At 57.5% G+C, this 12,717-nt stretch overlaps 1 protein-coding gene across 1 annotated transcript; it reads right to left on the bottom strand.

Annotated features, from left to right (window-relative positions):
* Positions 1–2,099: 2,099 nt before the first annotated feature.
* LOC139227988 (potassium voltage-gated channel subfamily A member 10-like) lies at positions 2,100–11,513 on the bottom strand. The gene is made up of 2 exons (XM_070859143.1): positions 11,493–11,513; positions 2,100–3,599 (listed from the first exon to the last, which is right to left on the bottom strand). The coding sequence occupies exons 1-2, from the start codon at positions 11,511–11,513 to the stop codon at positions 2,100–2,102; spliced, it is 1,521 nt and encodes a 506-aa protein (XP_070715244.1).
* Positions 11,514–12,717: the final 1,204 nt, after the last annotated feature.

The raw sequence follows: 12,717 nt of genomic DNA, 5'->3' as shown, positions 1-12,717 counted from the left end.
CCCTGGATACCGGTGTACTGTGAGCCCTGGATACCGGTGTATGGTGAGCCCTGGATACCGGTGTACGGTGAGCCCTCGATATCGGCACAGTGAGCCCTCGATACCGGTGTACGGTGAGCCCTCGATACCGGTGTACGGTGAGCCCTGGATACCGGTGTACGGTGAGCCCTGGATACTGGTGTACGGTGAGCCCTGGATACCGGTGTACGGTGAGCCCTGGATACCGGTGTACGGTGAGCCCTGGATACTGGTGTACGGTGAGCCCTGGATACCGGTGTACGGTGAGCCCTAGATACCGGTGTACGGTGAGCCCTGGATACCGGCACGGTGAGCCCTGGATACCGGTGTATGGTGAGCCCTGGATACCGGTGTACGGTGAGCCCTGGATACCGGTGTACGGTGAGCCCTGGATACCGGTGTACGGTGAGCCCTGGATACCGGTGTACGGTGAGCCCTGAATACCGGTGTACGGTGAGCCCTGATACCGGTGTATGGTGAGCCCTGGATACCGGTGTACGGTGACACCTACTTCCTGGCATCTTCACATCCGCTTACCATTGTGGTGAGGTCTGGGTTCCCGGTGCGGTGGGTCTGGTTGCAGTGCGGCGAAGACTGGTTCCTGGTACGGTGGGGTGGGGGAGGTTCTCGTACTGGGGTTGGGGGCGAGGGAGAGGTCCTGGTACTGGGGTTGGGGGGGGTGGTGGGGGCGGTGGGTCTGGTTCCGACCCTGCATATTCTCTGGTTCACTATCACTCTGCACTCCCATAATGGGGCCTCACTTCTGGAACAAAGCAGAATGTCCCATTTTACCTGCCCAATATCGACATAAATGTAATGAGAGACGAGGATTGAACAGCAACACGATGTGACTGTTCTCCCGTCCATGGTATAGATGTTGAACCATCAGATGATCCTCTTACTCACAATAAACAGCAGAGCCAAGGCTAAGGGTTGAAATGAACAGAGTTTATTTAACAATAAACGGATAACACGACAACATGAAATACAAACAGCATATTTACAGTCAGGACCCCTCCTACCTGTCAAACGGCAAAGTCTCTTCTTTTGCAGTAACTCTTGGCATAAAACTGATCCATAAAACACTGACTTCTCACATGTTAGAATGTTCCCACGGAGCCCTCACTGAGCCCAGACTGAGTGCCGGCTTAACACTGACCCGTGGGCTGATCGCAGAGCGTCACGTCAAAGGCATTGCAGACAATTCTGAGTCCTGTCCCTCTCACCCCACCCTGATCCCGGCCCCGATCCCAGCCCCGATCCTGGTCCCGACCCCAACCCTGGTCCTGACTCCAACCTGACCCTGGTCCCAACCCCGGTCCCGACCCCAACCCAGGTCCCGACCCAACCCTGACCTTCATCCCGACCCCGACCCCATCGTGACCCCGGTCCCGACCCCGAACCTGGTCCCGACCCTGGTCCTGACCCCAACCCAGGTCCTGACTCCACCCCGACCACCACCCCGACCCCGACACCACCGCGACCCCGGTCCCGGTCCCGAATCTGGTCCCGGCCCTGGTCCTGACCCCAACCCAGGTCCTGACCCCACCCCGACCCCACCGCAACCCCGGTCCTGACCCCACCCCGACCATGGTACCGGCCCTCACATTCACACGCCCAACCCCCGACACAGAACCCAACCCCTGAACCACACACATGGCCCCGACCCGACCCTAACACAGACATGACCCCGACCAGAGCCAGACCCAGACCACAACCCTGATCAGAGGCCCACACATACGTGATCTCTAAACCACTCACGGACAGGTCCCTGACCCCCACAGACCCGACCTCATTACAGACATGATCCTGACCCCAACGCCGACCTCCGCCGACCCAACCCTCTCATAAACAAGACTGCAACCTCGACCCTGACCCCTGACCTTCTCACTGACCCAACCCCGACCTTCTCACAAACCATCAAATGGAGTTAAGATGCAGATCAGCCATGATAGAATCAAATGCAAAACAGGCTGGAGGGGCTGAGTGGCCTTCTGTTGCTGGTGATAGTGAGAAGGAGATATCGAGGCTAGTCTGAGCGAGTGTATGGAAGGGGATGTACCTGCTGAGTGGGGCTGGTGTCAGCTGCTCTTGGCGGGGGCGGATGAATTGGTTTTGTTGATGGACGCGATGCAGTCCCTCGGGACGGAGGCCGACGTGATCAGGTCTGGTTGGTCAGCGGTGGGCGGCATGTTGAGCTTCTCCTCACTCTCCGTCTCCCGGTGGTAGAAATAGTTAAAGTTGGAGACAATAACGGGCACGGGGAGTGCGATGGTCAGTACCCCCGCAATGGCGCACAGGGTCCCCACCATCTTGCCCCCTATGGTCACAGGGCACATGTCTCCGTACCCCACGGTCGTCATGGTGACCACTGCCCACCAGAAGGCATCAGGGATGCTGGAGAACTGGCTTTGGGGCTCGTCCCCCTCCACAAAGTAGACGGCGCTGGAGAAGAGGATGACCCCGATGAAGAGGAAGAAGATGAGGAGCCCCAGCTCCCTCATGCTGGCCTTCAGGGTCTGCCCGAGGATCTGCAGCCCCTTGGAGTGTCTGGAGAGCTTGAAGATCCTGAAGACCCTGACCAGTCGGATGATCCTGAGGATGGTCAGAGACATGGTCTGCTGCCCTTGCTGCTGTTGTTGCTGCTGTTGTTCCGCCAGCTCGGTGATGAGCGTCACAAAGTAAGGGATAACGGAGAACACATCGATCATGTTCAGTATGTTCCTGAAGAAGTCGGGCTTGCTGGGACAGGTTGTGGACCGGACCAGCAGCTCGAAGGAGAACCAAATCATACACATGGTCTCGATGAGGAAGAAAGGGTCAGTGAAGGGGCTGGGAGGGAGGCCGGTGCTGTGGCTGGAGTTGGCCGGACCCCGGGGCGTGCCCAGCTTCAAGTCCTCCCGGAACTCGGGCAGTGTCTCCAGGCAGAAGATGATGATGGAGATGATAATGACAAAGACGGAGACCAGAGCCACTCCCCGGGCTGCCCCCGAGCTCTCGGGGTGCTCGAAGAGCAGCCAGAGCTGTCGGAAGCGATGCTGGGTCGGTAGCTGCACCTCCATCTCCTTGATGAACCCCTCCTCCTCCCGGAACTGCTCCATGGCATCGCTGCCCAGCTGGTAGAAGATGATTTCGTCGGTGAAGACGTCCAGGGGCACGTTGGCGGGCCTGCGGACCTTGCCCCCGGACTGGTAGTAATAGAGAATCCCATCGAAACTGGGCCGGTTCCTGTCAAAGAAATACTGGTTGGTGAGGGGGTCGAAATAGGGCAGGCGGCGGAGGGGGTCCCCCAGGAGGGTGTCCGGGAACTGGGCCAGGGTCTTCAGCTGGGTCTCGAACCTCATGCCCGCCACGTTGATGATGACTCTCTGACTGCCCTCCTGCTCCAGCAGCTGCTCCATCTCGCCTCGGTGCTCGCTGGCCAGCTGGCTCAGCAAGCTGTTGGGGAGGTTCTCGCAGTCCACCAGCTTTCTCCATGTGGACAGCAGGCTGCTACAGCTGGCACGGGGCCTGGACCAGCTCTCCGGGGGCACGGCACCCCCCGCGTCCACCACGCTCACCAGCGCCACCTCCATCTCACGCTCACAGCCCTCGGCCTCGGGCTCAGGCACCACGCACCCTCGGGGAGCTGTGGACAAGCACACAGACAATACACTGGCACCAGGTCACACAACGCAATGCACACGGTCAAAGGTCAGGGCACAGAGGGCCAGAGAGGAGGTGAGTGAGAGGGCGAGGCGGGGAGGGGGGGAGAGAAAGGGCGAGAGAGGGCGAGAGAGAGGAGGGGGGAAGAGAGGGCAAGAGAGGGGGGGCGAGAGAGGGGAGGGAGGCGAGGGGGGCGAGCGAGGGGGGCGCGAGAGAGGGGGAGGGGGAGGCAAGAGAGGGCGAGAGAGGAGGGCGAGAGTGAGAGGGGGACGAGGGGAGGGCTAGAGAGGGGGAGGCGAGGGGGGGCGTGAGAGGGAGGGGGGGAGAGAGGGGGGGCGAGAGAGAGGGGAGGCGAGAGGGGAAGAGAGGGGGGTGAGAGAGGGCAAGAGAAAGGGTGGGAGAGAGGAGGGTGAGAGAGGGGGCAAGAGAGGGCAAGAGAGAGGGGCGAGAGAGGGGGGCAAGAGAGGGCAAGAGAGAGGTGGGGCGAGAGAGAGGGGGAGAGAGAGAGGGGTGGAATGAGGGGGGAGAGAGGGATGCGAGAGAGGGGGAGAGAGGAGGGCGAGAGTGAGAGGAGGGTGAGGGGGTGTGTGAGAGAGGGGGGAGATGAGAGGGAGGTGAGAGGGGGTGGGCGAGAGAGAGGGGAGAGAGGAGGGGCAAGAGAAGGCGGCAAGAGAGGGCGAGAGCAAGGGGGTGAGAGAGGGGGGGGTGCGAGAGAGAGGGAGGGAAGAGGGGGGCGAGAGAAAGGGGACAGAGAGGGGAGGGCAAGAGAACGGCGAGAGAGAGGGTGTGCGAAAGAGAGAGGGGCAAGAGAGAGGGGGCAAGAGAAAGGGCGGCGAGAGAGAGGGGGGCAAGAGAGGGGGAAAGAGAGAGGGGTGGTGAGAGAGAAGGGGGCGAAAGAGGGTTGCGAGAGAGAGGGGTGAGAGAGAGGGGGGGTGAGGGATGTGGGGCAAGAGAGGGGGGGCGAGTGAGAGGGGGCGAGAGAGGGCGACGTGAGAGAGGGGAGAGAGGGGAGCGAGAGAGGGGGCAAGAGGGAGGGGAGAAAGACAGGGGGCGAGAGAGAAAGGGGGACGAGAGTGAGAGGGGCAAGAGAGAAGGGGTGAGAGAGAGAGGCAGGGGGGGGGGCGAGAGAGAGGGGGGCAAGAGAGAGAGGGGCAAGAGAGAAGGGGTGAGAGAGAGGAAGGGGGGCAAGAGAGAGGAGGGCAAGAGAGAGAGGGGTGGTGAGGGAGAGAAGGGGGCGAGAGAGAGGGGGGCGAGAGAGGGGGACGAGAGAGAGAGAGGGCGGGGTGAGAGAGAGGGGGGCGAGAGAGGGTGACGAAAGAAGGGGTCGAGGGGGGGTGAGAGAGGGGCGAGAGAGAGAGGGCAAGGCGAGAGAGAGGGGGGGCAAGAGAGTGAGGTGAGAGAGCGAGGGGGTGATAAAGGGGGGCAAGGGAGAGTGAGAGGGCGAGGGGGGGGCGAGAGAGAGGGGGCGAGAGAGAGGGGGCAAGAGAGGGAGGCAAGAGTGAGAGGGGACGAGAGAGAGAGAGGGGCCGAGAGATGTGCCAGAGAGAGGGGGGATGGTGCAGAGAGAGAGAGACGAGAGAGAAGGGGCTGAGAGTGAGGGACGAGAGAGAGGGAGACAGGGAGAGAAAGGGAACAGAGAGAGAAGTGGGACGAGAGAGAGCAGGGGGCGAGAGAGAAGGGCGAGAGAGAGCAGGGGGCGAGAGAGAGGGGGCAGAGAGAAAAGGGGTGAGAGTGAGGGGCTAGAGAGAAAGAGGGATGGCGAGAGAGAGGGTGAGAGAAAGGGGTGAGAGAGAAAGGGACGGTAGGCGAGAGAGAGGTGGGTAGAGAGATAGAGAGACGGGGAGGGACTGAGAGAGAGAGGGGCGAGAGAGAGGGAGGGACAGAGGGAGAGAGGGGCGAGAGAGAGAAGGGGCAGAGAGAAAGGGGGTGAGAGTGAGGGGCTAGAGAGAAAGAGGGATGGTGAGAGAGAGGGTGAGAGAAAGGGGTGAGAGAGAGAGGGACGGTAGGCGAGAGAGAGGTGGGTAGAGAGAAATAGAGAGACGGGGAGGGACTGAGAGAGAGAGGGGCGAGAGAGAGGGGGGGACAGAGGGAGAGAGGGGCGAGAGAGAGAGGGGGCAGAGAGAGAGTGGGCGCGAGTGATAGGGGGGAGAGAGAGAGGGGACGAGAGAGAGAGAGAGAGGGAGGGGCGAGAGAGAGAGAGAGGGGCGAGAGGGGGCGAGAGAGGGGGTGAGCGAGAGAGGGGGCGAGAGAGAGAGAGGGGGCAAGAGAGGGGGGCAAGAGTGAGAGGGGGCAAGAGAGAAGGGGGTGAGTGGGGGGGAGCGAGACTGAGGGGTGAGAGAGGGGGGTGGTAGGTAAGAGAGAGGGGAGCAAAAGAGAGGGGGATTAGAGAGAGATAGAGAGAGAGGAAGGGATAGAGGGGGAGAGAGGCGAGAGAGAGGGGCGCGAGAGAGAAGGGGGCAAGAGAGGGGGGATGAGAGTGAGATGGGTGAGAGAGAGGAGGGTTGAGAGAGAAAGTGGCAGTGAGTAGGGGGTGAGAGAGAGGGGGATGAGAGAAGGAGGCAAGAGAGAGGGAGCAAGAGAGAGGGACAAGAGAGAGGGGAGCAAGAAACGGGGGGGGCTAGAGAGATAGAGAGAGAGAGAGGGAGAGAGGGAGCAGAGAGTGAGAGATATGGAGCGAGAGATAGAGAGGAGAAGAGAGAGTGGGCGAGAGAGAGTGCGAGACAGCGAAAGAGAGCGTGGAGAGGGAAAGATAAAGAGAGGAGAAAGAGAGATGGTAGAGAGAAAAAGAGAGAGAGGGAAAGACAGGGACGGGGGCAGAGGGCGAGAGCGAGGGAGTGAGAGAGAGGGTGGAAGATGGAGAAGAGGCAAAAGAGAGAGAAAGAGTTGAGAGAGGGGATAAGAGAGTGTGAAATAGGTAGAATGAGATAGAAAGAGACGAAGGTACAGTGGGAGAGATAAAGGGTCAGAGGGAGAATAGGGGTGAGATGGGACGATAGAGGGGATGAGAGAGGGGGCTGAGAGAGAAAGAAACAGAGGGAGAGAGGGAAGAGAGAGGGGGAAGAGAGAAAGTGAGAAAGAGAGAGGGGATAGAAAGTGAGCCAGGGGAAAAGTGAGAGAAAGAGAGGGAGAAAGGAGGAAGAGGGTGTGAGAAAGACAGAGGGAGAGGGAGGGAAGAGAGAAAGAGGGAAGAAACACAGAGAGGGGGAAGAGAGTCAGAGAGAGGAAGGGAGAAGGGAACAGAGAGATGGGAAGAGAGAGGGGGGAGAGGCAGAGGGAGGCCGAGAGAGAGCTGTGAGAGAAAAGGGCGAGAGAGAGGGAGGGCAAGGGCGGAGAGGGGGTGAAGAGAGAGATGGGTAGAGAGAGAGTGATAGAGGGGCAGAGGGAGACAGAGAGGGTCAGAAGGAGAGAGAGACTGTCAGAGGAAGAGAGGGCAAAGGGAGCGAGGGTGGGAGAGGAGGGGAGGCTGAGAGAGGGTGGTGAGAGACAGAGGGGAGAGAGAGAGAAGGAAATAGCCAGAAAGAGGAGAGTGAGAAGAGAGAGAGAGCAAGGGGAATAGTCAGGGAACAGAGGGAGAGGGAGGGAAGAGAGAGATGGGAAGAAAGAGAGAGGGGTGAGAGAGAGTTGAGAGAGGTGAAAAGAGAGGGGGGAAAAGAGTATGAAATGGGTAGAGTGAGATAGAAAGAGAGGGAGGTACAGAGGGAGAGAGAGTGGGGGTGAGGGATGGGAGAAAGAGAGAGTGGGGAGAAAAGAGGAAAAGGGTGATGTGAGAGAGAGAAAGGAGGGAAAAGGGAGGGAGCGGAGAGATAGAGGGGGAGTGGCAGAGGGCGAGGTGTGAGAGAGAAAATGGCAAGAATGAAGGATAGAGAGAGAGGGGGAAGAGTGAGAGAGGGAGATGAGAGAGAGGAGAGAGAGGGAGTGGCAAGACAGAGAGAGATGGGTAGAGAGAGAGAGAGAGACAGAGGGAGACAGAGAGGGTCAGAAGGGGAGAGAAAGGGTCAGAGAGCGAGAGGGAGTGTGAGAGTGGACGAGAGGGAGGTGAGAGGGAAGGAAATAGAGGGAGAGAGGAAAGCGAGAGGGGGAAGAGATAAAAGGGGAAATAGAGAGGGGAAAGAGAGAGCGAGAGCCATGGTCACACAGTGAAGGGAAGAGAGGGAGAAAGGGGGAAGAGGATGTGAGGGAAAGGGAGGGAAGAGAGAGAGGGGGAAGAGACATTGAAAGGGGGAAGAGAGGGGAAAATAGAGAGAGGAATAGAGAGAGGGATAGATGAAGAGCGAGGGGGAAAGAGAGGAGGAAGTGAGAGGGGAAAAGAGAGAGGAGGAGGACAGAGGGAGGCCGAGAGGGAGGGTGAGAGAGAGGGGGCAAAAGAAAGGAGGAAGAGAGAAGGGGATGAGAGAGAGAGGTGATTGAAAGAGAGAGGGGGAAGAGATTGGTAGAGGGGATGGATAAGAGAAAGAGGGATAGAGGGGCAGAGAGAGGGAGGCTGAGAGACAAAGAGGAGAGAGAGGGGGAATAGAAAGAGCGAGGGAAATAGTGAAGGGAAGAGAGAGAGAGGGAGGGTAGAGAGAGAGAAGGGACACAGAGAGGGGAATGAGTCAGAAAGAGAAGGGAAGAGAGAGGGGAATAGAGAGGAATAGAGACAGGAAGTGAGAGAAAGGGATAGATGAAGAGAGAGGGGAAGGGAAAGAGGGGGGAAGAAAGAGGGGAAGAGAGGGGAAGAGAGTGAGGGGGGAAAGAGAGGGAAAGGTAAGAGAGAGAGTGAGGATAGAGAGAAGTTGAAGAGCGAGAGGAGTAAGAGTGAGAGATGAGAAGAAGAGAGTGGGGTGGGCGAGAGAATGGGCAAGAGAACGGGAAACAGATAGAAGTGCAGAGGGAGAAAGAGGGGCAGAGGGATAGAGGGGGCAAAGAAAGAGAGACTGAGAGAGGGAGAGGGGCGAGAGGGAGAGGAGCAAGAGAGAGGGGCGAGAGAGAGAGGGGCGAGGGAGAGAGAGGGGCGCGAGAGAGAGAGGGGCGAGAGAGAGAGGGGCGAGAGACGGGGGTGAGAGGAAGAGGGGTGAGAGGGAGAGAGAGTGAGGAGGCGAGAGAGAGAGAGCAAGAGAAGGGGGCGAGAGAGAGGGGTGACAGGGGCGAGAGAGAGTGAGCGAGAGAGAGAGAGCGAGAGAGAGGGGGCGAGAGAGAGAGGGGCGAGAGGGAGAGAGAGCGAGAGAGTGGGTGAGAGAGTGGGGCGAGGGAGGGGGCGAGAGAGGGTGGCACAGAAAGGACAGAGGGAGAAAGAGGGGCAGAGGGATAGAGGGGGTGGAGAGAGACAACGGGCACGAGAGAGAGGGCGAGAGAGAGTGAGTGGTGAGAGAGAGAGAAAGAGAGGGGACTGAGGGAAAGAGAGAGAAGGGGAGAAGGGTAATAGATAGATGGAAAGAGAGAGATGGCTAGAGACAGAGAGGGATAGAGGGAGAGAGAGGGAGGTTGAGGGCAAGAGAGAGGGAGCGAGAAAGAGGGGAAGAAAGCGAGAGAGAGAGAAAGAGTTGAGAGATGGAAGATGGGGATGAGAGAGAGGAAAGTGAAAGATGGGTAGAATGAGATCGAAAGAGAAGGAGGTATAGAGGGAAGGAGTATAGGGGTGAGAGAGGGGCGAGAGGGGTGAGAGGGAGAGCGTGAGAGAGAGAGAGCGAGAGAGAGAGGGCAAGAGAGCGTGGGTGAGAGGGGCGAGAGAGAGAGGGCAAGAGAGCGCGGGTGAGAGAGAAGGGCGAGAGAGCGCGGGCGAGAGAGAGGGGCAAGAGAGAGAGGGTGAGAGAGAGAGGGTGAGAGAGAGGAGTGAGAAAGAGAGGGTGAGAGAGAGAGGGTGAGAGAGAGGGGTGAGAGAGAGAGGGCGAGAGAGAGAGGGTGAGAGAGAGGGGCGAGAGAGGGCGGGCAAGAGAGCGCGGGCGAGAGAGAGAGAGCAAGAGAGAAGGCACGAGAGAGGGTGAGAGAGAGAGGGTGAGAGAGAGAGGGTGAGAGAGAGGGGTGAGAGAGAGCGGGGGAGAGAGTGGGCAAGAGAGGGGTGAGAGGGAGGCGTCGAGAGGGGGGCAAGAGTGGGGTGGAGAGAGGGAAAGAAAGAAAGGGGATGAGAGAGAGGGGGAGGGGCAGAGGTAGGGCGATAGAGGTGCGAGAGAGAAGGGTGAGTGAGAGAAGGGCAAGAGAGAGGGGGTGAAAGAGGAGGGCAAAAGAGAGGCCGTAGAGAGAGAGGGATGAGAGATAGTGGGGGTATAAAGAAAAAGGATGAAGAGAATGAGAGAGATTGCTCGAGAGCGCGACGGAGAGAGAGTCAGAGGGAGACAGAGAGGGTCATTAGGAGAGAGGGGCAGAGGGAGAGAGGGGGTGGGAAAGTGTTGGAGAAAGAAAGGGTGAGAGGGAGGGCAAGAGAGGGGGTAAGAGAGGGGGCAGGAGAGAGGGAGAGAGAGAGAAGGACGTAGTGGATGGATTGGTGATCATTTTCCAACAGTCTATCGACTCTGGATCAGTTCCTATGGACTGGAGGGTAGCTAATGTAACACCACTTTTTTAAAAAGGAGGGAGAGAGAAAACGGGGAATTATAGACTGGTTAGCCTGACATCGGTAGTGGGGAGAATGTTGGAATCAATTTTTAAAGATGAAATAGCAGCGCATTTGGAAAGCAGTGACAGGATCGGTCCAAATCAGCATGCATTTATGAAAGGGAAATCATGCTTGACAAATCTAGAATTTTTTGTAACTAGTAGAGTGGACAAGGGAAAACCAGTGGATGTGGTGTATTTGGACTTTCAAAAGGCTTTTGACAAGATCCCACACAAGAGATTAGTGTGCAAAATTAAAGCACATGGTATTGGGAATAATGTATTGATGTGGATAGAGAATTGGTTGGCAGACAGGAAGCAGAGAGTCGGAATAAACGGTTCCTTTTCAGAATGGGAGACAGTGACCAATGGGGTGCCGCAGGGCTCAGTGCTGGGACCCCAGCTATTTACAATATACATCAATGATTGAGATGAAGGATTCGAATGTAATATCTCCAAATTTGCGGATGACATTAAACTGGGTGGCGGTGTGAGCTGTGAGGAGGCTGCTAAGAGGCTGCAGGTTAACTTGGACAGGTTAGGTGAGTGGGCAAATGCATGGCAGATGTAGTATAATGTAGATAAATGTGAGGTTATCCACTTTGGTGGCAAAACCAGGAAGACAGAATATTATCTGAATGGTGACAGATTAGGAAAAGGGGAGGTGCAACGAGACCTGGGTGTCATGGTTCATCAGTCATTGAAAGTTGGCATGCAGGTACAGCAGGCGGTGAAGAAGGCAAATGGCATAGCGAGAGGATTTGAGTATAGGAGCAGGGAGGTCTTACTGCAGTTGTACAGAGCCTTGGTGAGGCCACACCTGGAATATTGTGTTCAGTTTTGGTCTCCTAATCTGAGGAAGGACGTTCTTGCTATTGAGGGAGTACAGCGAAGGTTCACCAGATTAATTCCCGGGATGGCAGGACTGACATATGAGGAGAGACTGGATCGACTGGGCTTGTATCCACTGGAGTTTAGAAGAATGAGAGGGGATTTCATAGAAACATAAAATTCTGACGAGATTGGACAGGTTAGAGGCAGGAAGAATGTCCCATTGCTGGGGAGTTCCAGAACCAGGGGACACAGTTTAAGAATAAGGGGTAAGCCATTTAGGACCGAGATGAGGAGAAACCTCTTTACTCAGGGAGTGGTTAACCTGTGGAATCGATGCCAGTTCGTTCGATATATTCAAAAGGGAGTTAGATATGGCCCTTACGGCCAAAGGGATCAAGGGGCATGGAGAGAAAGCAGGAAAGGGGTACTGATGTTGAATGATCAACCATGATCTTATTGAATGGTGGTGTAGGCTCGAAGGGCCGAATGGCCTACTCCTGCACCAAATTTCTATGTTCTATGTTTCTATGTAGAGGGAGAAAGGAATAGAGAAGGGGAAGAGAGAGAAAGGGAGAGGGAGGGAAGAGAGAGAGAGGGGGAAGAGACACAGAGAGGTGGAAAAGACACAGAGAGGAGAGAAGATAGAGGGGAATGGAAAGGGGAATAAAGAGAGGAAGCGAGAGAGAGGAATAGATGAAGAGGAAGAGGAAGAGAGAGGTGGAGGAGAGAGCGAGGGAGAAGAGAGACAGAGAAGGGAAGAGAGGGGCAGGGAGAGAGTGGGAGAGGGAGAGGAAGAGATGATGAAGAGAGCGAGGGGTTAGAGAGAGAAAGGGGACGAGAGCGAGAGAAGAGAGAGTGGCGAAGAGAAAGGGAAAGAGAGAGAGAGGGATGGCAAGAGAGGAAGGAAAAGTGAGATCGGAAGGGGGAGATGGAGAGGGTGAATGGAGAGGAGGGGATGGAGAGAGGGTGTGAAGGGAGAGAGGCGGGGAGAGGAATAGAGAGGGGACAGAGAGAGAGAGGATGGCGAGTGAGCGTGATGGTGTATGGGGGAAATACCTGGCCGCTACGGCTGTTGCTGGTCAGCTCGGGTTAACGGCTGCTACCAGAGAAAAATTCACAGTGGGGTCGGCAGGTTGAGGGGTGAAATTGGCCCCTGCCCGGTTTGGGGGAGGTAACGTTCCGAGGCCGGGAGCTTTACTGCCAGGCCCGGATGTCCCGCTCCCGTGGGTGAATTCGGCATTGCGCGACTGAAACGAGACGAAGCGCTGTGTGGGGGGCTCTGCCTCGATGGGGCGGGGGGGGGGTGCTCCCGGGGCGTCAGCGCGACGTGGTTGCTCCGTGGAGCACGGATACGTCACAACGTCCCCCCCCTTTATTTAAAGGGGAGGGCCACTGCGCACTCTGCATGACCTTTGATCACCACCACTGGGCCTCCAGGGACATTGTACACTGGGCCAGTGGCCCGGCATGCAAAGAGGCACCGCACCCGCCTCACACAGCCCCGCCCCCTTCACACAGCCCCGCCCCCTTCACACAGCTCCGCCCCCTCACACACCCCTCCCCCTCACACAGCCCCTCCCCCTCACACACCCCTCTCCCTCATACAGCCCCTCCCTCTCACACAGCCTGGCCCCCTTGCACACAGCCCCTCCC

This window comes from Pristiophorus japonicus, chromosome 17, assembly GCF_044704955.1.
Source record: "Pristiophorus japonicus isolate sPriJap1 chromosome 17, sPriJap1.hap1, whole genome shotgun sequence".
Classification (NCBI taxonomy): Eukaryota; Metazoa; Chordata; class Chondrichthyes; family Pristiophoridae; genus Pristiophorus; species Pristiophorus japonicus.
Note: the sequence above shows the minus strand (reverse complement) of the source record. Positions and strands in the feature narration are given on the sequence as shown.

Bases quoted from the DNA above. Each gene is read 5' to 3' on its own strand.
- LOC139227988 (XM_070859143.1), bottom strand. From the start codon at position 11,513: ATGGTTGATCATTCAACATCA. The intron at 3,600-11,492 runs GTACCCCTTTCC...GAGGGCTGTGAG, and splicing joins TGGTTGATCATTCAACATCA to CGTGAGATGGAGGTGGCGCT.